Below are 25005 nucleotides of genomic sequence, written 5' to 3'. Positions count from 1 at the left end.
AGCTCTTAATTAGTGCACCCTACATAATTTTAAGTAAATGAGTTCTCCACTGCTCACGTGCTTATAGTGACGCAAGTTACAAAGGTGTTTGAAAGCTTTCAAAGCTTAAAGCTGCACATCATACAGGTGAGCATAAGATCCACCGATCATTGTGAATTTCCCCAATGTATGCTCAAAAATCTGGCAGAAGACGCTGGCAAATGCCCATAGTAAACAAACTGGGAAAAAATAGAAATATTTTTCTGATAATCCTTCAGTAGCAGCAGTATGTAAATGTCTTTCATGTGAAAGTATCATTTTAAGTGGATGCTGTCTCTTTAATTGAAACATTTTACAAAAGCTGAATTTACTTCAAAATACCATAGTGAAAGGGATATATGTGTGGTAGTTTTTCCAGTATAATTTATCACTTGTTAAACTAATTTTATCCCCAAAGAATATTTTTCTGGATATGCGTGGGTTTACCTCTGTCTTACTATGTGACTGAAATGTCTGACCAGGATATAAAGAAAGTTTTGAAAGCTGCATACGGCCAGTCTGGGATTTTATTGTATTATGAGTGAATTGGCAGGCAAAAATCAAGTAATTGACTTTGTCAGTGGAACTGATATAACAATATATTTGCAGGGTCAAGCCATTGCTCAGCTCTGCTCTACGATCCCTAGTGTTACTGTTTTTGGAACAGCTTCCTCTTTCAAGCATGAAGCAATCAAAGATTCAATAACTCACCTGTTTGACAGAAATGCAGACTATGTCCAAGAAGTAAAGAGGTAAGGGTTTTGTTTTGATTATCAAGTAGTAGCTAGCACAGGGATGGGCAATTTTTTTTGGCCTGAGGGCCACACTGGGTTTCTGAAATTGGATGGAGGGCCGGTTAGGAGAGGCTGTGTCTCCCCATACAGCCAGGTGTGACCTGGCCCCTGCCTTCTCCAACCCCTCCCTGGGCTTCTTACCCCCTGATGGCCCCCCACAGGGCAGCTACCTCATCCAAACTCCCCTGTTCCCTGACGGACCCCTGCCCCATCCACCTCCCCACCCGCGCTCCCTGTCCCCTGACCACCCCCACCCCTGACTGCCCCCCACCGCCCCATCCAATCCCTCTTCTCCTTCCTGATTGCCCTCCTGGGACCCCTGCCCCCATTCAACCCTCCTGTTCCCTGCCCTCTGACGTCCCCAACCCCTATCTACACCCCGGCCCCTATCTACACCACTTCTTCCCGAACTCCCCTGTCCTCTATCCAACTCTTTCTTCTGCCTGCCCCCTTAGCACGCTGCCTGGACCACCGGTGGCTGGGGCTGCTACAGCCACACCACCCAGAGCACCAGGACAGGCAGCCGCACCACCCAGCTGGAGCCAGCCACACCACTGTGCAGCACAGAGCACCGGGTCAGGCCACAACTCTGCAGCTGCACAGCCCCAGGAGCTCGCAGCCCCACCGCCCAGAGCATTGCACTGGCAGCACAGTGAACTGAGGCTGCACAGGAGGGGGAACAGCAGGGGAGAGGCCAGGGACTCAGGGGCTGGGCAGGAGGGTCATGCGGACTGATTGTGGCCCACGGGCCATAGTTTGCCCAACTCTGAGCCAGCAAATTACTATGAAAAGTGAGTTAAGCATATATATGAGAACTGATTACACAGGTTGGTTTTGGAACAGTCACAGATCTAATCTAGATGTTCTCTGTCTTTCCAGTGAAAAGATAATTATAGGAAATCAGTATCTCCCTCTTCCTACGATCCAACATGGGCTTTATTGATCATGTTCACTTAGATACCTGCCACAAGCCAAAGGAATTAAATGAAAGAGAACAAAAAAATTGATTGGAGGGAATCTAATCTCATACTATCAGCCTGCAGGAAAATAATCTTTCATTATTGCTGTTCACTTAAGTTGTTTTAAGTAGATTTGGTGCAATTGATTCAAAATGTTTGGGAATTCTCTTGTGTGATTCTGTCTGTCTAGGTTCTTAAACTGTGTAAACCACTAGTATCTTGAGTTCTATGGTGTCTGGTTGAATTGTGAACACTTAGATTTTGTTTGCTTTAATGTTAGCCTCCTGAAGTTGTCACCTAGGCTTCAGTTTCTCCACAAATGCTTGCAGTTTTTTGGGTTAGTCTGATTAATACTGGCTGCTAAGGGATATATTTGACAGGGAAAGTAAAGAAAATTTTCTTTAATTCTAGAAACAAATATTTGATGTTGCGGTTTTCTAATTCTACTTTAAAAATAAAGATGATTTGTTGTTACATATGTCTTGAGTGCACTGATGCACTACCTCAATCAGCTGGCGGGAGCAAAAGAAATTTCTGTGTCCATTGCACATGCACACACCCCGATAGTATGGTGTTTGGGTTCTCCATAAGGGATGCTACATCAAAGTATACGCAAAATTTGTAGTTTTTACCACCTTGGGTTGGGATCAGAGTGGATCTGATAAGCTAAGCAGGCTCAGTGTGTATATGAGATGTCCCCCAAAAGAACATAGGCCACAGGAAGTGGTGTTGGGTATTTGGTAAGTGACATGCTTCCTTCTCAATCATTGCTGCCCCAGCTTGGTGTTGGGGGGAGAAACCATGAGAACTTTTGGAGAAGTCTCCATCATTCATGGCTGTTGATGATCCTGTGGCACTCCTCTGTAATATCAGAGTGTTAAGTCCCCATATCGTGACATAATTCTAATGTGAGTAATTACACTGTGCTTCCCACAAGTATTCTCTGCGTTGTCAGCTGGATACAGTGTTCGTCACTCTTTCATCCAACATGGGTTGAGTAGTCTGACTGTCTACTGTTAAACACTGTTACATCAGAAGAAAATTTCACTCGGCATGAAGTTTCAATAGATGAGGAGAAGAGTTGTCTGGCAAAGGATATTCGCCCAACACCACCTCTTCAGCCCTGGTCTGTTCACAGGACCTCACTTCACCCCCACTGGAAGCTGTTGGGGGTGAATTTTCACTGCCAGTGGGGAGCTGCTATAGCATGATGGTCTAGCTCCTCTTCACTTCCCTCTGGGAACAGCTGCAGCAGACCAGGAGTCAGCTACTTCCCACTGTACTAGGGCCATTTGAACAAATTTGGGGGGGAATGTTCAGAGAAATTTTTCACTCTTCAACGTTTGACATTTTGAAGAAAATGTTCATCAGAATTCAAAACCAGCCCCTGCTCCTTGCCCAGGGGACGCTGACTTCTCCTGTGCTCAACCGGAAGAAGATACAATCTCCTTGGAATGCCCCACTCCCTATGGTGCTAGGTGATCATTGTTCTGTTCCAAGGGGTTATTACAGTGGAACCCAGTTATAGTGGGGAAAAACTTTGCTACATGGGATTCATTTAAAATGCCTGGCAGCAATTTGTAGCTTTCCCTGTGGTTTACTGCTAGTGGATTTTCCCCTGTGATCGGTCCACAGGGTGTGTGATTTGGGGCTTTTTGGAATGGAAGGTAAAACATACATGCTAAATGTTACATTTCCTCTTTAGGTTTGCCGTGACTATGATGGCAGGGTGATGAGTGTGTCACTGAAATGTAGATAGTGGAGCTGTGGAAAATCAAAATGTCCATCCCATTGGAAATGCCAATATTTTGAATTTTTGGTTTTGTCTCAAATCAGGAAATGGAAAATGTTGATCTTGCAGAAACTGGATTTTTCCATTGGAAAAAACATTTTGATGGAAAATTCCTGACCAGCTCTAGTAGATAGATGGCTTGGTTGCCAGAGTGCAGTGGCCTATTTTATATCAAAATCCTGCAGTAACAATGACTGGCATGATGTTTATAATAACGATACATTCACTGCCCTGATTACATTCCGAAAGGGTACATTAAGTACCATGTGTTTACAAATGAATGCTCATCCACTACCTAACTGTAGAAAAAAATATTAGGTTCACTGTTGTTGTAGCAGTGCCGATCCCTGGATGTTAGAGAGAGAAGGTGGGTGAGGAAATAGCTTTTATTGGACCAAGGCCTATTTGGTGAAAGAGAGAAGTTTTTGAGCACACAGAGCTGAGCAGTCCTGTGTATCTCAGTAGCTTCTCTTTTTCACCAGAGGTTGGTCCAATCAAAGATATTAATTTACCCACTTGGAGAAATTATTGGCCCACAAAAATCAGCAGTGTCTACCTGTTACACTACTAAGGGAAGAACTCTCATGTTTTGTGGGTCTTTGTAATGTGTTTCTGGCAGACATTTGAGAGCTGTCTTTATCTCTGTTTTCTGAGGAAAATGAAAAATTCTTTATAGGTCATAAAGCTTTCCCTGTTCTCTGACTTTGTCTAATTGCAGTTAGGCAATTGTAAGAGGTATGGTCATCACAAGCTAATAGTTGCTTTTGGGGATTAGAAACTGTTGACTGCACCTTATGCCTTTGATAGTCCCCAGGGTATAATTATCCTAGAATAATGTGCCAGTGGTTTGCGTAATTGTTTAATTAAAGAGAACTGGTAAATAATTTGCAACTACTAGGGTTATTTACTTGGTCATAAAGTAGAATAGCAGGTTTTAGTCAAACTGGAGGCAGGAGTTCACAGGTTTAGTTAGTGCAGAGAAATGTGAAATCAGACCTTGTTACTGGCAACATGAGTAACTAATATTTCTCTCTCTCTTTTAAAAAAAAAATCTTCAAACATTGTTGGGTTATATTTTGCACCTGAAAAAAAGATAGTGGTTTTCTTGGCCAGTAAATACTGAGCTATAGTTCAGAAATGCTTGCAAACAAGGTTATTTATTGGAACCATATACAATTTCAACTCCTCTGCTGCACAAATTGTAGCCATATTCTGCCCTTGGCTTCATGTGGATGGCTCCTGTTGACTTCTGTCTAAGCTTGGTTTAACTCAATGCAGGGACCTAGTAGATCAAAGATCCAAAATGGAATTATGTCCATGATCTGACGCTTAAAAACATACTATCTGAGGAGAAGTGAGTTAGAAAATGACCCATTTCCCCTCTTTTAGTTTGCTTGATGAATGCAGAAGCAGCCCTTCCCTGCCTGCCATCATTACCAGGGTTACAAATTTACTATTTATTTCTAGTGTGGAAACTATAGATTTTCAAGTTTCCCTCTGAATCTGCATGGGGGATGAATGAGAGTGCATCATGTAGAATTATTTGTTTCCCTGAAGAAATTCATACCTAAGAGCTGTTTTTATAAGCACCAATACATCCCCATGTGTCTGAACGTAGACTCAGCCCTTAGTCACCAGAGTAGCTTTTTGCACTGGATTGTCATCTCTCACTGGCTTCCCACTAGTGTAACTATTGACCTCAGTGAAGTTACTCTTGATCTACACTGGTGTGAGAAGAGAATTGAGACTGTTTACTTGAATGACACGTGAGGAGGATTGGGCTGTATTGTGAGTAAACACTCCCACTGCACTTCTGCTGCATGGTCGATATCTTCTGTGAAGTAGACCAATGCTGTTATTACAGTCGTCCACTCCCATGATCCATGCTCTAGTCCAGGGATCGGCAACCTTTCAGAAGTGGTGTGCCGAGTCTTCATTTATTCACTCTAATTTAAGCTTTCGCGTGCCGGTAATACATGTTAACATTTTTAGATGGTCTCTTTCTATAAGTCTATAATATATAACTAAACTACTGTTGTTTGTAAAGTAAATAAGGCTTTTAAAATGTTTTAAAAGCTTCATTTAAAATTAAATTAAAATGCAGATCCCCCCAGACCAGTGGCTAGGACACAGGCAGTGTGAGTGCCACTGAAAATCAGCTCGCGTGCCGCCTTCGGCACCCCTGCCATAGGTTGCCTACCCCTGCTCTAGTCTTTCACAGGCCTCTCTGACTTGCATAAACACTTCTTGATTTATTTTCATAACCTCCCTATTTTAGATTCTCATCTTGCCCTGTAAAATAATTGTAGTGATAAATAATGATTTTCTCTCTCCCAACTGTCCACATAGTCTCTGTGCCAGAGCTTAACAGTATATAATTTCTACCTTCTCATGTTCTGCTTCTTTCCCCCAGTTCTGGTTACAACACTGCTTGCTCAGATAAACAAACATATTTTAATCATCCTGTAATATACTATCCAAGATGAATCTCAATTAAGCCAAACTTCTCTTTCCTCCATAATTATCTGTACCACCTATAGCATTCTGGCCACTCCACTAAACTCTTCTTCCTCATTCATTTTTCCAGAAGAAGGAAATAAACAAAAACAGTGTAGCTAACCAATCATTTACTAAACACTTAGCTTTTTTCGCTGCAACTCCTTTCCCATCTCACACATGTATGTTTAGTTCAGGCCAGATTCTGACATGTTTACTCACATTGAGTCGTATGTTACTCGACAAATAGCACCATTAACTTCATTGAGATTGATTGTGGAGTAAGATGCTACTTAACATGTCTGTGTGTGGCAGTGTTGAGACTCTAGGCCAAGTTTTTCAAAAGTGAATATTGATCTTGGGTGTCTCCATTACTGCATATCCAAGTGGAGATGCCTGGTTTTCAGGGGGTGAATGATAAGCACTTTTGGAGAATTGAGTGTTCTTAAAATGCTTCCGTCGTGTACTTTGTAACTGAAATGCTCAAAATCACTAGTTGCTTTTGAAAATGTTAACATTAGATAATAAACTCTTCCGACTCCTCTCTGAAGTGCCTTTCAAACTGTAGGTGCTATGTAAACAATAATCCTATAGTAGACCAGTTAAAAGAAATGAAATCTTGAGTCCTGTTGCGATGTGAAATTTGCCCTCCTTGTGTCTTAGAATCTCAGCAGAAGGAGTAGATATCGTTCTGGATTGTCTGTGTGGCGAAAATACTGGAAAAGGCCTCAGTCTTCTCAAACCACTTGGGACTTACATTTTATATGGTGAGTAAAAACAAAACAATTAGAAGTTTATTTCAAAAATATCAATTTGCCAACCTCTTCCAGCAGCATGGGAACACTCTTTAAAACATCCAAGCTAATAAGTTCTCCCTGGGAAGTATGATCAATGTATCTGTCTTGTTACACTTTATCAATCATTTCTATTTAAGAGTTTCTGAGGATCTGATTCATAGGCTAAAAAATTAGGAGAAGCTAGTTGCTACAAAGCAAGTTGTTTTTTCAAAATATCCAAAGGCAGAACTGGCTATATGGTTCAGATAGTTGAAAATCACTTGGCTACATAGAAGGAGTAAGTTTGGGCAGCGACTGTGGATCTCTTATTCCTCAGGCCACATGAAGCTAGAAGTTTGGTAGAAGTAACTGTGGTATGATGCATGGAACTGTAGAAAGAGCGTCATTCAGGAATGACTTCACTTGGTCTGACACCAAGCTGTGCAAGCTGAATCCAGACTTCTAAATCTCACACTTTACAGCCTCAGCATGTACCACTGACCACTCAGCATATTTCCCTATAACTCTGCCTACCTGCCACATAACTTTCTGCTAATGAAACAGCAACATCCCCAGGCTCTGTGAGAGGAGACTTAGAAACTACATATCTCTGAAGACTGAGAGAGGGGAAGTCTATATGGTTATAGCTGCCACCTAGGTGGGAAACTGTAATGGGGAGGAAGAGATTTGCTCTCAAAATACCTAATATTATCTAGTCCGCTTGACTATGAACATCTGTCTGAGAGGCTGAATTGATGGTTTTTCTGATCTCAGAAATAATGAGAGCTTATCTGTTATTTGATATGAACAAATCTTTCTTTTGTTCCTGAAATGTGTAGGATGCTATCAACTTGACTTCTTTGATTGCTGTACCAGTGATAAACGGAAGGACATCATTAAAGCTTATGCAGTTTGGAAAGAAAAGAAGAATTTTTCCAAAGCGCAATTTTATTTTTTATTTTTTATTGATTTACTTTTTAATACAGATAATTAAATGGCCTCATTCATTGGCATGTTATAAAGGGTGTTTACATGTATGTGATCTCTTTTTTCAGGTTCATCTAATATGGTTACTGGGGAAACAAAAAGCTTCTTTAGCTTTGCAAAATCAGTAAGTATAGTACTCCTGTGGTTCTGTTATATCGCACTTATTAGCATTTGTCTCCTAAACCCATTATTTTTAGCAGCTTAGTTCATCTTAACCAACACCAGCCTAATTTGTCTCCATTTCATTGTTTACTAACTCCAACATATAACATCACACTAGTGTAAATGTAGCATGGCCTGACATGGTTTTCTTTTGGTATGACAACTAATCAGGAGTCTGCTCTGTATGCAACAAATATTTGAGTTGCTAATAATCTGTGTAAAGTCATTTTATATCTTAGAACAAACTAAACCATCAGTTTATTTTCTGACCTGGTAGTAGCATGTCATATCCACTGTACAACTGTACTCCCAAGGAGTTGTTTCCTTCTCTAATGTGGATGCACAATTATGTGAATTCAAGGATATACTTGAGTCACAGGGTTCCATCATCTCTAAGAGTCTTAGGAATTATTTGAGCTGTAGAGGGTATGTCTACACTAGAGTGTGATTACACCTCATGTAAACATTCCCAAGCTAGCTTTAATCTAGTTTACTCAGACACCAGAGCAGTGAAGCCTCAGCAGTGCACGAGTAACTACGTGACTTCTGGGTGGGCTTGTACAGTCCACACTGAAGTGTGTGGTGCCATGGCTTCGCTGCTTTGGCTAGATTAATGCTAGTTTGAGTGTGTCTACACGAGCTGCAATCACAACCCATGATTGCAGGAAAGACACCCATTGAAATGTATGCTTCAATTCTTATGGTGCTGTCTTACCCTTTTCCTTGATTTTGTGAACAAACTAAAAGCTGAAGTATTAATTATTCCCTGGCCTGTTACAAGTAATGAACAAATCTGTTCAGACAATTCACAAACAGAAAAAAGGCCAAATCTGTCATATAAATTGTTTGCAAGGAAAAGTTCAACCACCTCAAAAAGTGATTCCTTCAGATATGAGAAACAAGGACACAAGCTACTAATCAGAGATCGACCACACACAATTTATCTGCTAAAAATTCATCAACACCTCATATCAGCAACCCTTTTTCCCAGAAGAAATTAACTTCGAATATCTCTATGCAGCTAAAATCAGGATATATCAAAGTCCCCAATAAGAGACACTCAGAGACTTTACCTCCTACTTGTTCTATCTCACATAATGGCAAGGGCTAAAATGTGCAATGATCCTTGTAATTAGATGCAAACATAGAGCTGAAATAGTCTGAAGAAATTCCTGTCACTGTTAAAAACTATATTATCTCCAGAGAAAATATCTACATGTGAACCTACAGAAAGAGATATTGTGGGCGCTGAAACAACCTGGTCTGGTTAGTTTGACATCATGGGGACAATTGGGAAATGCAAGACCAACATATCCATTAAGCTATTCTATTGTCTCTGTCGCTGCCTTGATTTGTTTTTGAGCCTAAGATTAGGAAAGCTCCACACTGCACATGTAAATAAGTCAAGGAGACAGGTCACCATGTTTTTCAATTGGTAGTGTAGACAACCCTGGTAGAAATTGAAATTGGCTTCCACTGGTACCATCTAGAGCAGCTACTGTAGGTTTTGGGGAAAAGCAACAGTTACATTGGTTCCTTGAGCTACTGGTTCTCCATCTGAAACCAAGGGAGGCCCGGAGAATGAGACTTGTTGAAGATTGCTAATGTAATCCACTAGGGGGGGCTATACTGTTCCATAAAAAAGATTAAAACCTTGGTATCTTGCTGCACATTGCAATTGTCGTGAAACCAGGTTGCCTGGAGCTACTGTGATAAATAACTGTATGGAAGTTACAGGCTAAAACAAAAGCCTTGATCAACATGTCCAGGCCTACATTAAAAAGCTTTAAACCAGAATGAGTCGATAGGTGCTTTGTAATGGATACTGGAGGGAATAATGCCACCTCTGGAAACTTAAAAGGCAATCAAAGGGAATATTTAATCAAAATATTAAGTAGTGCATTGAATTGTTCATAAAAATGTAAACTGCTTTTTTACACTAATATAATTAATCCTGTGGAAAATTAAATTACCAAAAACCATAAGAAATTTTTTAATTAAAATTTTGCCCACTAGAATAAAACTTGCTAAGATGTGGGATCTCGCTCACAAGGGTGCCCTGGAGCTACAGTAGACAAAATGACATAATTAGAGATAATACAAGACTCCCAAACATATCGATGTACAAGACTTCAGCAGGAGGGTAGACAGAGAGGCAAGAGCAGCAGAAAGGTTTACATGGGATTTTTGGTGGGATGGGTTATACGGGGGAGTAGGGTTAAGAGGTTTTCGAGAGGAGTTACATGGCTTCCCTAAGGTAACAAAGGAAGACTGTGGCAGAGCCACAAATAGAATTCAAGACTCCTAAATCCTGCCCCTTAGTCACAGGATTATCCATCCTCCCAATTGTCTCTGTTTGCCTCAAAAACTTGCATTTGACCTTCACATGCAAATCAGGTAGCTACCTGTCTATCTACCCCCATTTCTTTGTGCAAACCTTGTAACTAAAAGAAGACAGCTCTGGAAATTTTTGGAATTTGGGCACAAAAAACAAACAAGTGTGTTTTAGCTCATTATTCTACATCAGACAGTTCAGTTTTCCATGCAGCTATTTCCTCATACTGTGCCTTTCTGCTGCTATTGTTCACACTTTTCTTTCATGAATCTTCTCTCCTTCACCATAGCCCTTGAGCTGTCAGCAAAACAAGAGTGCCTCTGTATTTTTGCCTTGTTTTTTCTTAAAATCCATAAGGTTAATGGGCTTTTGATCACGTGCTGAGTCCTGTTTGCAGAGAACCTTTATTCTCTGTTGGGTTACATCTCCCATGGAAGAATAAACACATCTAAATCCCTGATAAGCTCTTTGCATACATTGCAATATTGTGAACCCTTTGGCCTATGTGTGTGTTTGTTCTTGTAACCTTCATGCCATTTGTTCCTCTCCAGTGGTGGCAGGTTGAGAAAGTGAACCCTATCAAGCTGTATGAAGAGAATAAAGTCATTGCTGGATTTTCTCTGCTAAATCTACTTTTCAAACAGGGCCGAAGTGGCCTAATTAAGGGTATAATGGACAAACTCATAACACTGTACAATGAGAAGAAGATCAAGCCTCTGGTTGATTCGTTATGGGCTCTGGAAGAGGTAGGAAAATGGCTTCGCCCCCTCTCCCCCCCCTTATTTCTTAAATTCATAAAGTAAATGGTTATTTTGAACTATGAAATCAGAGTGAGTAAACTATTTACAGTAATTAATTTATCCAACACATTTTTCTTTTACTTGTGTGTGTGAATTGTTTGCAAAAACCCAGTCAGTCTCACATTTCTTTGTTATCAAGAGTTATGCACACATTTCTACTATGAATAATTTTTGGTTTGCAGAGGATCTGTTCCTACTTTGTTGCAAATACTCATAATGTATGAAGTGATGGATAGTCACATGGTATTCTTTCTATTTCATGATTGGGTGAATCATGTAACTAGCCAATGCAGCATGAATTGCAGATGTTATAGTGGGCCTTTACGCCTACGCATGGGCTCAAAATCTGCCTTTAGTGAATAGTCTTAATACATTAGCATGAGACTCATTTCTTGCCTATATTTCTATATTTATGCTAGATCAGTCTAACCACTCAAATCTTTGCAGAAAGTGAATGCACAAGTGTTGCTGATCTGGGCAGATCAGAATTCTCTTCTGATTTGAATCAATATTCAGGGACAATTTTTTCTATTGCTTGTTCAACTCTATTTAAAGGATTGCAATCAATCTAGTCTGCTGATAATAGGATAGTTACACACCCCTTTTTAACCAAGCCACTGCTTTCTGAAAACTCTGCTGTCCCTAAGATGTTAGAAAATTAACTCTGGTCATCTTAGCGGTCTGAACAGACTTTTTTTTTAAATTATTTATTTGTATTACAATAACACCTGGAGGTTTAATTTTTGTGAAATTTACCAAGTTTGACACACAGCTATGATGACAGCTGTGTTGAATGTGAATTCTAGTTGTACAGTTGCTATTCAAAAGGTACTGGCAACATAGGTTGGCTGTGATTGTGCTGGTATTATCTGGCATCCACAAGAAAGTAGTAACCACCAAGCTCCATCAATGTGTGATATCAGCCAAAATCCTGGATGCCTCATAATGAGAGTTCAGACAGGGCACAGTACAGAGACTGCTCCCTCCTCAAGCTATGATCACTGGTAAGATCTCCATGCTCACACTGCTGGATCTCTCTGCAGCCTTTGACGCAGTGGGCCACAAGGTAGTGCTAACGCACCTGCATGACTTAGCAGAAGTACTTGGCCCAGCACTACGATGGCTCCATTTGTTCCTCTCCAGAACTCAGAGAGTGATGACGGGTAAATGCTCCTCCTTCTGGATCCCTACTATCCCAGCTTGTCTTCAAAGTCTGTTTCAGGCCACTAGCAGAGATAGTGAGATGTCATGGTGTTGGAAATAATTTTCATCATAATTTTATTCGGGTTTACCACAACTAAGTTTCCACACAAGTATTCCTTTATTAATTCAAAGGTCACCTGATGTTTGTTACATCCAAAACACAAATATTAGCATATGCACACACCTCTATTCTGTACCTTAGCAACAACAGTTACAAGCATCGGCCAAAATACTTACAACCAGATCAGGCTCAGGAAACACCTTCCCACCATGACTCCTGATGGGCAAGGGAAAGCTCTCACAAAGAACCCCTAGAAAACCCTTGTTTTCTATACACTATTACAAACAAGTTGAGTCACAGCTGGTTATGGAATTTTAGCTAGGGCCAGATAAAAGCTTAGGGCTGAGCCCTGTCCCCTGTTCCAGTACAGACAAGATTAATGCCTGGACCTCTTTCTTCAAGCTTTTCTTATCTCATTTTGCCATATTTCTTCCTAACTACTGGGCCAAGCATTTCTTTATAATAAATGAAACAAATCAGTAATTTACTGCATCCAATACCCAGTTTTTAAAAAATGTTGATAACCCCAACCCAAATCTTAAATACCACTAATATTTCAATGGTCACTACAAGTTTAACACAAACAACCCCCTTCTCGTGATTTTATTCTTTTTGATTACATGTCTTGGGCCTGTTGCTCATACTGCTGTCCAAACACAATTTAAAACCATAGTTCACTCAGGCTGAATGTGGGCCTTTACTCCTACGCATGGGCTGAGCTATCACCAGCTATAACACTCAGCTATATAGCTCACAGTGCTCCATGCATTTGTCACGCCTGGGCTGGGTTAGTGTAATTCATTGTATCTGAAGCTGAATGTAAAGATAACTCACAGGCTCCAGGTGGGTAAAGAATGCAGTTGCCTGCCTTCTGCCTGCTCAGGTTGCCATGAGCACATCAGGCCTCAAGTTTCTCCACCAGCTTCCAGTTCACTTCTTATGCCAGTTTATGGCCTGATTTTTCAAAGCAATTAGTGGATCAAGCCCCACCTACATCAAAACCAAATTTCAGTCTATGAACTCCCATGACAGCAGCACTCCTTTGCAACAGTGCAGCTCACAAGGCCCAGGATGAAGCATGTGAGAGCTGGGGACAAAGCATTTTCTGTCAAGGGGATTCCGCTGTGGAACAATCTTTCTGAGTTGCTCAGGCAAATCTAGAGTCTAACCATCTATGGGAAACCAGGGAAAGCCTCCCTCTTCGAGAGAACCTCTCTGCCATAAGTGACATATTTCAAACACCTCTTTTATTCCTAAACCTCTCCTAACCCCTCCCCAAGGAGATACCTATCTCAATCAGAGTTCTGATCCTATAAAGGGAGAAGTGCCAGAGACTCTGTTTTGCTCTTGATTTTTTTAGGGAAGGTGATGAGATAGTACAGTAATGGGCAGCAGTATAAAACTCTAAGATATATACATGCAGAATATGATTCATTTTTTGTTAAATGGCATTGCACAATATTTTGAAATCTCTAAGTGGCATGAGGATGTAAGTGCTGGACTGAGCATGCTACTGTTTCATTGTAGATTCAGCTGTGGTATATATTAAAATAAGGAAGCACTTAAAACCAACAATTATTAGCCTAAGTAATTTTAGACCAAGAGAAAACAATATAAAAAAGGGTTCTACATAGCAGAATAATCTTCTAGTCAACATGATGGGAATTTACTGGGAGACTTTAAGCAATATTCTTACATTTGTTTGGTAACATTTCATAACATTTGGCAGTACATGAACTATCTCTCTGACATTAGTTTGTGGAATATGTAAATCCATCTGTTCAAGACTGCAGCCTGGCAAAATATAGCTCATTTATCAATCCTGCTCAGTTTGCATGATCTCAGGGGCAATTTACAAAATGTGTTACTGACTGGCATCTGCAGGAATATAATGATCCTGGAGTTTTGGGGGTTGTTCGGTTTTGAATTGATTATAAAGAATTACTCTTCATTCTAAACATTAGGAAATATGCCCAGGTCAGTTTTCCAGAGCAAAATCAATGTGATGGACCTAGAGATGGGCCAGAGCTAGTGCCTTAGATTCATCAATCTTGAACTATGGGAAAGTTTTTTTTTGTTTGTTTTTTTGGGGTTTTTTGTCTCTGAATTTCATGGATCTGACCCTTCCTGGAATGCATCATGAACTTATTTTGATTGCTTCTCCTTTCTCATCAGTACTGGTAACCTTGATGCAGAACCTCACAGGCTGAATTCAGAAGCTCTATTCAACTCAGGCATGATTTTAAAATGTATATTTATGCACTAGCCACCATTTGTATGGACAGATGTTCATTTTACTATAGGTTCTTAATATGGCATGGAAAAAAAATACCTATCCTTGTCGCCTCCTGCCTCGCGGCAAGCCTCTAACAGCAATGGGGGCTAAGGAGAGGGTTGACTTGCAGGCAGAGTTACTGATTAAGCAATACTTGTAGCTCCACTATGGAAGTACTTCCTTTATCTAGAAGCTCTCGTGGTGTTCTCCAGAGAGAAGCCCTATTCTGATTAAAGTTAACACCCCACGACTCCAGTGGGTGAAACTTATTGGTCCACAGGAGCCTCAGGGGTGCATACACATGCAGGATGGGAGAAATAAACTCAGACTGCTCATATCAATAGAAAGCCCTCCATCTTATTGGAATAGTCAGCAAGCCAAAGAAATGCAACGGAGTTGGGGGTGGTAGTGATAAGGATGAAGCCTAGAGAGAGAGGATGCATATGAGCTAGGCATCAGGACAGCACACTGCCCCGACTTGCCTCTCCAGAGGTGGAAGTCAGGAGACCTTGAGGCAGGCTGGGCAGGGGACTGGTAGTTTATGGTAGATATTGACATAGAGCCTGCTTTTCCTAGCATACATGGAGAAGGTTGTGACCAATAAGGAGAATTACTCCTCTTCCTGTTTAATTGTAACATTAGACATTTGGCCTGTGTCTGTGGTGAGACCCTGTATATGTGAATGAAACCCTTAGTTAGTGGTGACTGGCTTATTAAGTCGAGGGAGGCAGGGGGGGAAAAAAAAGGTAGGACTCTTTTGGGTCCAAAATTTTAAAAGTGAATAATTTAAATAGTTTTCTCTGGAAAAACTTAGTAATCTCCCAAGTCTCATGGAAAATTCACTTGTTCACTGACTTCCAACTTGGAGACAATTAGTAATTAAATTCAATTGGTGACATCTGAAGTGTGAAGAGGTTTTCATCTTGTTCCAAGCACTCAGTGCAGCCTAAACTACCATGACCCTGTGCATTCCTTCTTAACAGAGGCCATATTTTGCAAACCTAGGTCTTTCAAGTCAGCTATTTAAATCTATATTCAGGCACATAAGTGGCCTATTTTTTCAGGTGTGCTGAGCACTCCAGTCTCCCACTGCAGTACCACTTTTAATCATGTTGCCTACTCGATATCTGCCTTTGTCTTCACATCTTCCTTCATTCAGTAGATATGAATCTACAAATGAATAGATTGTGTGCACCTCCGTCCTCTCTCCAAATTCAGCCTAGCGATATAGGAAGCAAAGTGCATCATAGCAGGTGCTATCCATACAACTCCACTGTATTGTTGGATTAATGCAACGGTTTCTAGTTGGTTGCTAAATGACTTGCAGGATATTAGACTGACATACTTGCCTTGACTCTGCTCCCATTGACATCAATGGGGAGGAGGGGGTTGCCACTGTCTTCAGTGAGAGCAGGATTGGGGCCACTGCGTTCACTGTCTAGCTGGGGTGGAATCCTTTCCAGTGTTTTGAGCCCTCCATTTTAGGGCCTGATTCAAATGCCACTGAAGTCAGTGGAAAGACAGAATGCCAAGGAGTCTTCCCATTGATTTCAATGGCCTTTGGATCAGGATCTAAGCATGCATTCTTAATACAGGCTGCTTAAATGAATAACACAAACTGTTGAAGAGTGGGCTGGATTCTGATCTCAGTTATACTGATGTACATGATTCCATTCTCCTCAGTAGAGTTACACTAGATTATACAGATGTGAGTGTAATCAGTTTCTAGGTCACTGACTGTAGGAGTATTTTTTTTTGTACTGCTGTAATATGGGTTGATGCTGACTCATGAAGATTAATTCTTTATTGCAAATCCCTATCCATAAATCCGAGTTAAAAGCCTGTTCTCAAGTGGTTCGGATTAGCAACATTTTGTGATTTATACACAGAGGTTTAGCCAAAAGAGACTCTAACAAAATCCACAGTTACAATAAAATGGAAGTTTAGTTGGAATTATTAATCACTAACTAAGCAGAGCCGAATGATGAATTAGTTCCTCAAATATTTTGCAGTTATTTTCCTATGCAGTGGAGTACTTAAGAGAACAGGTAATTTTGCTGCTGGTGCATGCTTAAAATATTGTTGTAGCAAAGGGTTGATTGTGTGGCAAGATGGCACTTCAGTGTCAACTGTAAACTTTAGATCAGAATCCCAATTAATCAGTTACTTGCTGAGCTATATGTTTGTCTTTGTTGGTAACTAATGATCAAGCCTCTGATTTGGTTTCATTAAGTTGCTTTTCCCCATTTTGATGAGTCTGCAATAAGCATTTAATCAAGTTTGCATTTGCCTGACCTTTTATGAAGTTTGGCTTCATAAAATAGATGACTCCAGATTATCATCCAAGGTAAATTCTAAAACATGTTATCTTAAAATCCAGCACATTAGTTAATCATGTATATGCTTCACCCTCTAGTGAAAGCTAAATTTGCAGTTTACCATAGTTACAAAAGTAGCATCTGTAAGAGGCATGAAATTATAAGTGAAATTGTTGTTTACTGGGGCATAGTTGGAAATGATGTGTTTTTCTTAAGAATATTAGACACCTATTCCAGGCTCTAGATGCCCTGCAGCAATTTAAAATACCAACAATAGCAATAACAACAAAATGATTTCAAACCTCTCCCACATAAAACAGTCGGAAGGGAAATATTGCAAAACAAAATCTCTCCACCTCCCAGATGCCCACAAAAGCTCTTTACCACTCCAAATGCTCGCTCAAAAAAACTAGCTTTGTAGTATGCCCAGTCTGTGGACGGCAGGTTGAAAACCTTTGCTCCAGGGTACCAAAGAACTGGACCACAGGAGCAAATCAACATCTATGGGGAAAGCTTGCAATCTCCTGACCAGATTCAGAAAAGGAAAGATAATTTTAGGTTATAGTTGCTGAAGGCAGCTGGAAACTAACCAGCAGTTCCCACAAATCACCAATGTAGTTTGTGAACATTGCTGACAAAAGATGGATGAACACCCTTAATTGGGAGCAGAGTGGGATATCATTTTAGCCAAATCCTCAGACTGCTTCCTCTAAGCCACCTGAAACATCTTAGTTTTACCTGAACTGATTCTCGTCTAACTCACTGTTCTCCACACCCTGATCTTGCCTAGACACTCAACTGAACATTTCATCCAGAACAAGATGGTGATATACAGCTGGGGGTGTCATAAGCACACTGAAAACACTTCAGTCCATATCTCATCACTGCCTCTCTTAAAGGCTTCATATGCACATTGAACAAAAGGGTGACAGTGTAGAACTCTGTGGGGAATTCCACAAGAAGAAAACCTTGGGCTGAAGAACATTTGCCACTTGGCTCCCCATCTCTGGTTCTGTCCATAAGGAGGGACCTCTGGCTTCTAAGTACCAGATTACTAAGGCCCTACTGATCTTTGTCATCCTTGGGAATTGCCAAACATATTCCCCTACTTGCACTGTTGTAGAAAAAGACCTGCCTTTTAATATAGGCAGTACAGAGGAGCCAGGCCCCAAACACTACATACCTGTACGTCCTTGTGAATCTTTTTAGACTGCAGCGAGTACTGCTCCTCCTTAATTAGTGGGTTTTGTTTCTGCTATGATGCGATAATTAAGAGAATCCTACTGGAAAACGGAAGAGCAAGATCTCCAGTCAGGTGCAAGTCTTCTCAGAATAACCAAAATTATGAAAAAGAAATTTTCTAATTTCTCTTGTGTAGCAGCAGCGTCTAGAAGCCCATACTAATGCAAGGCACAAAAGCGTTGCCTCTCAGGGAGGATTGCTTTATTTAGGGCTTTAATTAGGCTTAGCGCTGGAAGAAAAGAAGGTGATAGAAGTACTAGAACATCGTGGGAAAATTTAGTGCTGTACAATAACTCTTGATACCTTGCTACCTAGATTGTTGATTTGAATTAACTGTGTTTCACTCCAGGTAATATCTGTTGCTACAAAACAGCAGTGTGATAATGCCTTTCTTAATGTTAGTTACCTGGTGATAATGCAGTAAGTGTGTGTTTAGCTTTTATCCCCATGAGGTGGAAATGTTGGGGGCTGACATCAGAGGCTGGTAAGTGTTATGAATAAGGGGGGAGATGCTGACAATCATTTTGAGGAGAAAGGAACATACGGGGCAACCTAGTTGTCTCCATGAATCTATTGAAGCATTGAGTTCATTTTCCCTGAAACATCCTGAATCAAACTGTCTTTGAGAACCTAGCACTGAACCTAGCATTAAGATATTTTAATAGAATTACAGAATCCATGCTAGTATCATAATTTATTTTGAAAGGAACCATTTTGTATATTCCCATTTTTATTCACTCTCCCCTCTCTGCACCAGTTTTTGTTCTTTCTAGCTAGCTACAATGGAATACGGTAGCAACCTTCTGCCCTCTGCATCCAAGGTTTATGTCCCAGTGATGAAAGAGTTCTAGAACTGCTGTTGAGATGGGGAGTGGAGAGCACTTTCCAACTAGAGCAGCAACCCCGATGCAGAAATTTGAACTGTATGGTAGAGAGGTTAAAGGCATCAAAGTATATTAGTGTTTTAGGCAGTACTCTATGGCTTCAAAGAACTCTGTTGTAAATCTCGCTGCTTTTCTACTGAAAACGTCGTCTGGCATAAATGACCTTATCAGTGCAGGTAGTTCGATAGCAAAACTGTTCTAAGGGAAAAGCTCCTGTAATTGATGATGTAGAATAATGAAAGAGGGAAACCTCTAAAGAGGCTACAATTTCAACAAAACCTCTCTCTGTCTGTCATCAGTCTTAGCTGCGAGGTCAGGAGAAGCATTTGTATTTCAGTTCAGTAAGATTCTCAGAAAACTTGTATATTTCAGCATGGGTGATGTGTCGTCCTACTGTATGGAAGCAGCCTCCCCAGCTGAAGACACTACAAAACTTTCCTGCCAACATTTGAAATCAATGAGTTTTGCTGTTGGCTTCAGTAGAAGCAGTTTGAGCCCTGTATTTGTCCTTGAAGGTGTGCCAGGGGACTAAAGAAACATTCCAAGCATTGGAAATGAAAGTTCACTGCAACTCTTCAGATTGCTTGCAGTACAGTAGACATTAAAATAGAATCGTTTACCTTGTCCTGATTTAAAAATAATATCACTGCAGTATTACATTTAAAGAATCGGAAAATATTTCAGTTCATTATAATATAAATGCTTCTTTTCCTATTGGCCATCCCTCTAGCACTAGAGTATGGACTCTGCTGTTCTGTCACTAGGAATATTGCCCTGATGGTACTTTAAGAGCAGTTGATCATGCAGGTGATCTTCCTAATTCAAAGTTATAAGACCTTGGTATACACTGTTCTGCCAGAGGGATGTCTTGCTGTTTTCTTGACGTATAACATTTTGCTTGCTTTGATGACTACATAAAATAAAAAATCAGCAGTTCAAAGTCTAGTTACGTTGTTTGTCCTGTAAATCACTGCAGTTTATCTGTATACAGATACTGTTTAATGTAACAAGGTAATCTCATGCAGATATCAAAGCTAACAAAACTCCAAGAAGCTGCAGTCCATCAACTGAGTATGTTTTGGTAATGCAATGTGGGGCAGGGCAGAGACTGAGAAACAAAAAAGGAACACAAGCATGGGAATAACCTGCCAAAAACAATCTCCTAATCCTAGGTGCATCGAAAGAACAATTTCTCTTAGATTTTGTGGAGGATAGATACAAAGCTTGCATTCCATTTGACGTTTACTCCAGTAGTATAAGAGTTTCAATTCTAAATGGATGAAACGGAACATGAGTAAGGTGACTTATTTCTTTGTTTATTTTAAAGGACCTGGCAAGAGAGTGTTTCCTAGAGATGCTTAGGCAATGTTAAAATTAATTACTGTAGCTGAAAAATTCAAGTGTTAACACTTAAAAGAATAGACAGTAAGCCATCTAAAATATTCTGCACACCTCATTAGAGGCCTTGCTGCTTTCATGCATACTATCCCACCTTGCCCCACTTTCACTGTACATCATTTCCTTGATATTCTTTGTCCTTTATTGTGGTTTACCAAGATGTGAATCTAAAAAGCTGTTACCTCATTTATAATCCATCTGCTCCCCCTCTCTGACTCACTGTAAATGAAGGTACAGTCCAGTAGAAGTTTTGGTTTTTAGCTTCATTTGCTGTTGAACTGAGATGCAATAGGGTTGTGATATTAAAGAATGAGGCAGAGCCAGACTAGGGCAAAGGCATTGTAAGTACCTGCCTAAGGCCTTAAATCCCTGGTGGTTATGATGTACTTTAACATTAGTCATTGTTGCTGCAAGAACGAGGTGGTGGGTGAGCTCTCACAAAGGGAGAGGATTTTTATCTGTATGTACAGACGGGGATATACACTCAAGTGAACTGGTATTTTAAGTTGCAGTCAAGTACTATATGAGGTATTATTTATAGAAGTGGGATGTAATTAAACTAATGAATTATTCCAAATTAATACATTTGTTTCCAGCTGCTGGCAATTGGGCTTCTGAAATGTGACTTGTTTTGGCTCACATGCCAACTGTGCACATAAATGTGTAAATAATACTGTAAGCGTATATAATGCATGTCATTGGGAGGGTTTTAAAGCACTGTTTGTCCCAGGTGGGTATGGAGAAGACCACAAGTAGGTTGTGATTTGCCTAATGTCACACAGCAAGTTAATGAAAGAGTCAGGAATAAAACCTGTGATTTTTCAGTTCTGTTTTCTAAGTGTTGAGTCACTCAGCTATGTCTCAGCAATTCTGAAGATCAGGCCCTGTTGTTCTAGATGCATGCTGGGAGTCACATGGTCTTTGGGAATACAGAGTTTTAGGCTGGGAGCATTTCAGGAAAGAGTATGACGAAGCTAAATCTTGGGAAGAAGTAGCGAGTGCACAGAGCTTTGTAAAGCATTCCATCCATTATACTGATGAGTGTAGATCCTGTGCTAAAATACTATAGTTGGAAAGGTTAGAAAGCTGATCAGCTGAACTAAAACTCTCCCAGTTAATGAAGATACAGCCTGTAGCCACTCAGTAAGCAGACTGCTAAGGATTAATTAATTATGAAGATAAGTCAGCAGAAAACAATCCTTTCTGGAGGCCATGATGAATTGGAATTTGGAGAAAGAAGCGAGTCGTGACACATGTTATTGGGTCAGTGCTGACTGTCACTTCTGGTTGCCCTCGTTTACCATGGAAATAGCAGCTTTCAGTTATGGCAGGACATATCAAAGCAGCATGCAGATTTGGTATCTGGATTGATAATGTGAAGGAGAACAAGAAACGTAGGGAAGAAAATAAAAAGAATATAGTTAGCACTAATAGATTCCACTGGGGAAAAAAAAATGAACTATGTGAAAGAGAAGCCAGTTCTATCCTGCCAATTAATAAAATTACCTAGAGGAGATGAAACTGAGATAGATGAATTAGACCAATTTGTAATTCATTAGAAACTCAGAACAAACCTGTTGTATGGCGTGAGCTGCTGATTAATTACTGCAAGGAAACAACATTTAACAAAAGGAGCCAGAGTACTAAGATAGGTGAAACGTCTTTTAGTAATAAATTGGCATGTTTCCCCTCTGTGTTAAATAGAGACTGACGATAGCACCCAAGAACAGCCTCCTGGATAAAATCAGAGAGAGACCTGATTTTTGGAGAGCATTACCAAGGGAGACCTGATAAATGTATGTGAAAATGCAGACTTGAGTGCAGGAATATTTGCGGGGTGGGGGAAGAAGAGGGTATCCAGTGTGCTGTATGTGGGAGACTGGCGCCAGTGACTCTAAATTTTACTGTTCATTTTTATTATTTGTCCCATGAAATTTAACCTATTCACAAGAATTAAGGAAACAAAATATTTCATGGAGTCATCTCCCCTTCAAAAATGGCTTTTAAACGTTTTTAGAGGCCCCTCCCTGAGCCATGCTGAGGCTCCTGGGTGCCACAACTACCAGTTAGTTCAGTGTCTTAAGAAGTGGTAGGTGGAGTAAGTGATGCACCCCTTAGAGCAGGGATGGGCAAACTTTTCGGCCCAAGGGCCGCATTGGGTTTCAGAAATTGTATGGAGGGCCAGTTAAGAGAGGCTGTGCCTCCCCAAACAGCCAGGCATGGCCCATCCCCTATCTCCTCCCCACTCCCCCCGGTGCTTCTCACCCCCGATGGGGGGGCCCCCCAGGACCCCTGCTGCATCTACCGACTGCCCCCGGAACCTCCACCCCTGACTGCCCCCTGCCACCCCATCCAACCCCTCCTCTCATTCCTGACTGCCCCCCCCCCGGATCCCTGCACCCATTCAACCCCCCTCATTCCCTGTCCTCTAACCCCCCTGGCCCCTATCCACACCCCCACCCCCTGACCACCAGCCAAACTCCCCAGCCCTCTATCCAGCCACACCTGCTCCCTGCCTCCTTACCACGCTGCCTGGAGCACCGGTGACTGGCAGCACTACAGCCACGCTGCCCAGCTGGAGCCAGCCACACCACCACACAGCATAGAGTGCTGGGTCAGGCCAAGCTCTGCAGCTGTGCTGCCCGGCTGCCCAGAGCATTGTGCCGGCAGTGTGGCGCACTGAGGCTGCGGGGCAGGGGGAACAGCGGGAGAGGGACCAGGGCAAGCCTCCTGGGCCAGGAGCTCAGAGGCCGGGCAGGAGGGTCCCGTGGGCTGGATGTGACCCGCGGGCCGTAGTTTGCCCACCTCTGCCTTAGAAGCAGCTCATCTTGTCACTAATTTTGCTGCTGGTGCCAGTGAGGAAGAATGAGTAGGAAGAGAAGGGGAAAGGGACAAGACTCTTACAGGAAGTAATTGTAAACATATCATACAATTAAGAGGTCTGAAGATCACTGCAGATCCCTGCATTTGGGGAAGTTAAAAGAAAGGACTTTGAATAGCTAGTCGTGCCCATGGCTGCTACCTCTTTAATGCTGTGTAGCCAGGAAACTAACGAACTGCAGATTTTGTGCTCCCGATGCAGGCATGCTGAGATCCAGTCATCCCATTCTTTTAACCTGGTAATGCAGCTAACTGTCAGTGTATCTTATCCCGATTTTCATAGTTCATGATTAAATATGGTACAATCAGTTGGATCCATCTTGTAAAAAAAATTGTCAAATAGACCCAAGATAAAGAGATCAACTCCTATTGATTTCTTTTTCTCCACTCTATAGAACTGCAGTGGCACTAATTTGCCATCAGAGTAAATTTTAAGAATTACCATGTCCAAGTTTCATGTGCAACCCAGCACAACAGTTATTGGAATAGGCCTGTAACTGAACAGGGCCAGGCAGCTATCAAGGAAAAATCTTTAAGACGTGTTTCAAACTGTCTTTTAAAAGTTTCAAGGATGTATTTGGACTCTTGTGCTATGGCACATCGATGTGCTCTCTTTAAGCCACACAGCCTGTAGATGAAATGCAGGATTTTCTTCTGTGTCCAAAAATTCCACTCACGCTTCTTTGTTAATTAGTTGCCTGGCTCAGCGAGAAAGCCCTCGATTGTTCAGGCTTGACGGACAGAGATTCTTAGAAAAACCGGATTTGTTGAATTTTCAGTGTGTCATGAAGGAGAGATGCCAGTTTTTCAGAAGATTGGGCGTTTAGTTCTTAATTAATTGGGGTAGTAATGCTGGAGTCTAACTAGTGGTATGGAAAGAATTGACAGCAAAAGCACCCTCCAAGTATTAAGATACCTGTAGGCACAGAAATCCAGTTTTGTCAGGACTCACTCTTTCCTTTTTCACACTAGAGGCAAAATTCACTGTTGATATAATTGAGGTATACTCCATTGAGGTCACTTGGGTCATGACTTTGAGATGACTGGGTGAAGTTCTTTGGCCTGTGTTATGCAGAGCATCAGACTAGTTAATCATAATTGTCTTGATGGCCATTCAAATGTGAATCTGTTAATTTAATACTCATGATGAGGCTGTGGCTTGGTTCTATTCATCATGCTATCTGAGGAGTTCTGAGAGACTCAAAAGGTGTTGGGAGAGCTGAATGAGAGAAAAAGATAACATGTCCCTAGTCATAGTTTGCCTAGAATATGCCACACTCACATTAATGTCCTCTGTGGCCATCTAAATGACTGAAAACAGGCAGCTAAGCCAGGTCGGTATCTGGTAAGGCATCAGGCATGGCTGAAAAAAGAGAGAGGTTCTAACAGAGTGTTGTGTGACAGAAAATTTAATAGAGCGGAACAAAATGCGAGGAAGATTTCCAAGAGGTTGTAAAATAGCTAGGCTAGGAAACAATATTAGATAGTATATGTTAAAGGTTTTTGTCTGGGGTCACAACTTTATGCCCTCTGAGTTCCATTTGCTCAGATAATATGGGGATGAGGATCACACACACTATACTGTAGGGACACCGTTTTTTTTGTCAGCAGAAATATACGTGTCT

At 41.1% G+C, this 25005-nt stretch overlaps 1 protein-coding gene across 1 annotated transcript in view; it reads left to right on the top strand.

Moving 5' to 3' along the window:
- Positions 1–25005, top strand: part of VAT1L (vesicle amine transport 1 like) — an 80104-nt gene that overhangs the window by 27042 nt on the left and 28057 nt on the right. The window contains exons 4-7 of the mRNA XM_050922871.1: positions 628–770; positions 6723–6826; positions 7891–7946; positions 10871–11065. Coding sequence (XP_050778828.1) covers positions 628–770; positions 6723–6826; positions 7891–7946; positions 10871–11065 — 498 coding nt within the window. The remainder of the gene's footprint in view (positions 1–627; positions 771–6722; positions 6827–7890; positions 7947–10870; positions 11066–25005) is intronic.

The sequence above is a fragment of the Gopherus flavomarginatus genome, chromosome 14 (assembly GCF_025201925.1).
Source record: "Gopherus flavomarginatus isolate rGopFla2 chromosome 14, rGopFla2.mat.asm, whole genome shotgun sequence".
NCBI classification, from domain to species: Eukaryota; Metazoa; Chordata; order Testudines; family Testudinidae; genus Gopherus; species Gopherus flavomarginatus.
Note: the sequence above shows the minus strand (reverse complement) of the source record. Positions and strands in the feature narration are given on the sequence as shown.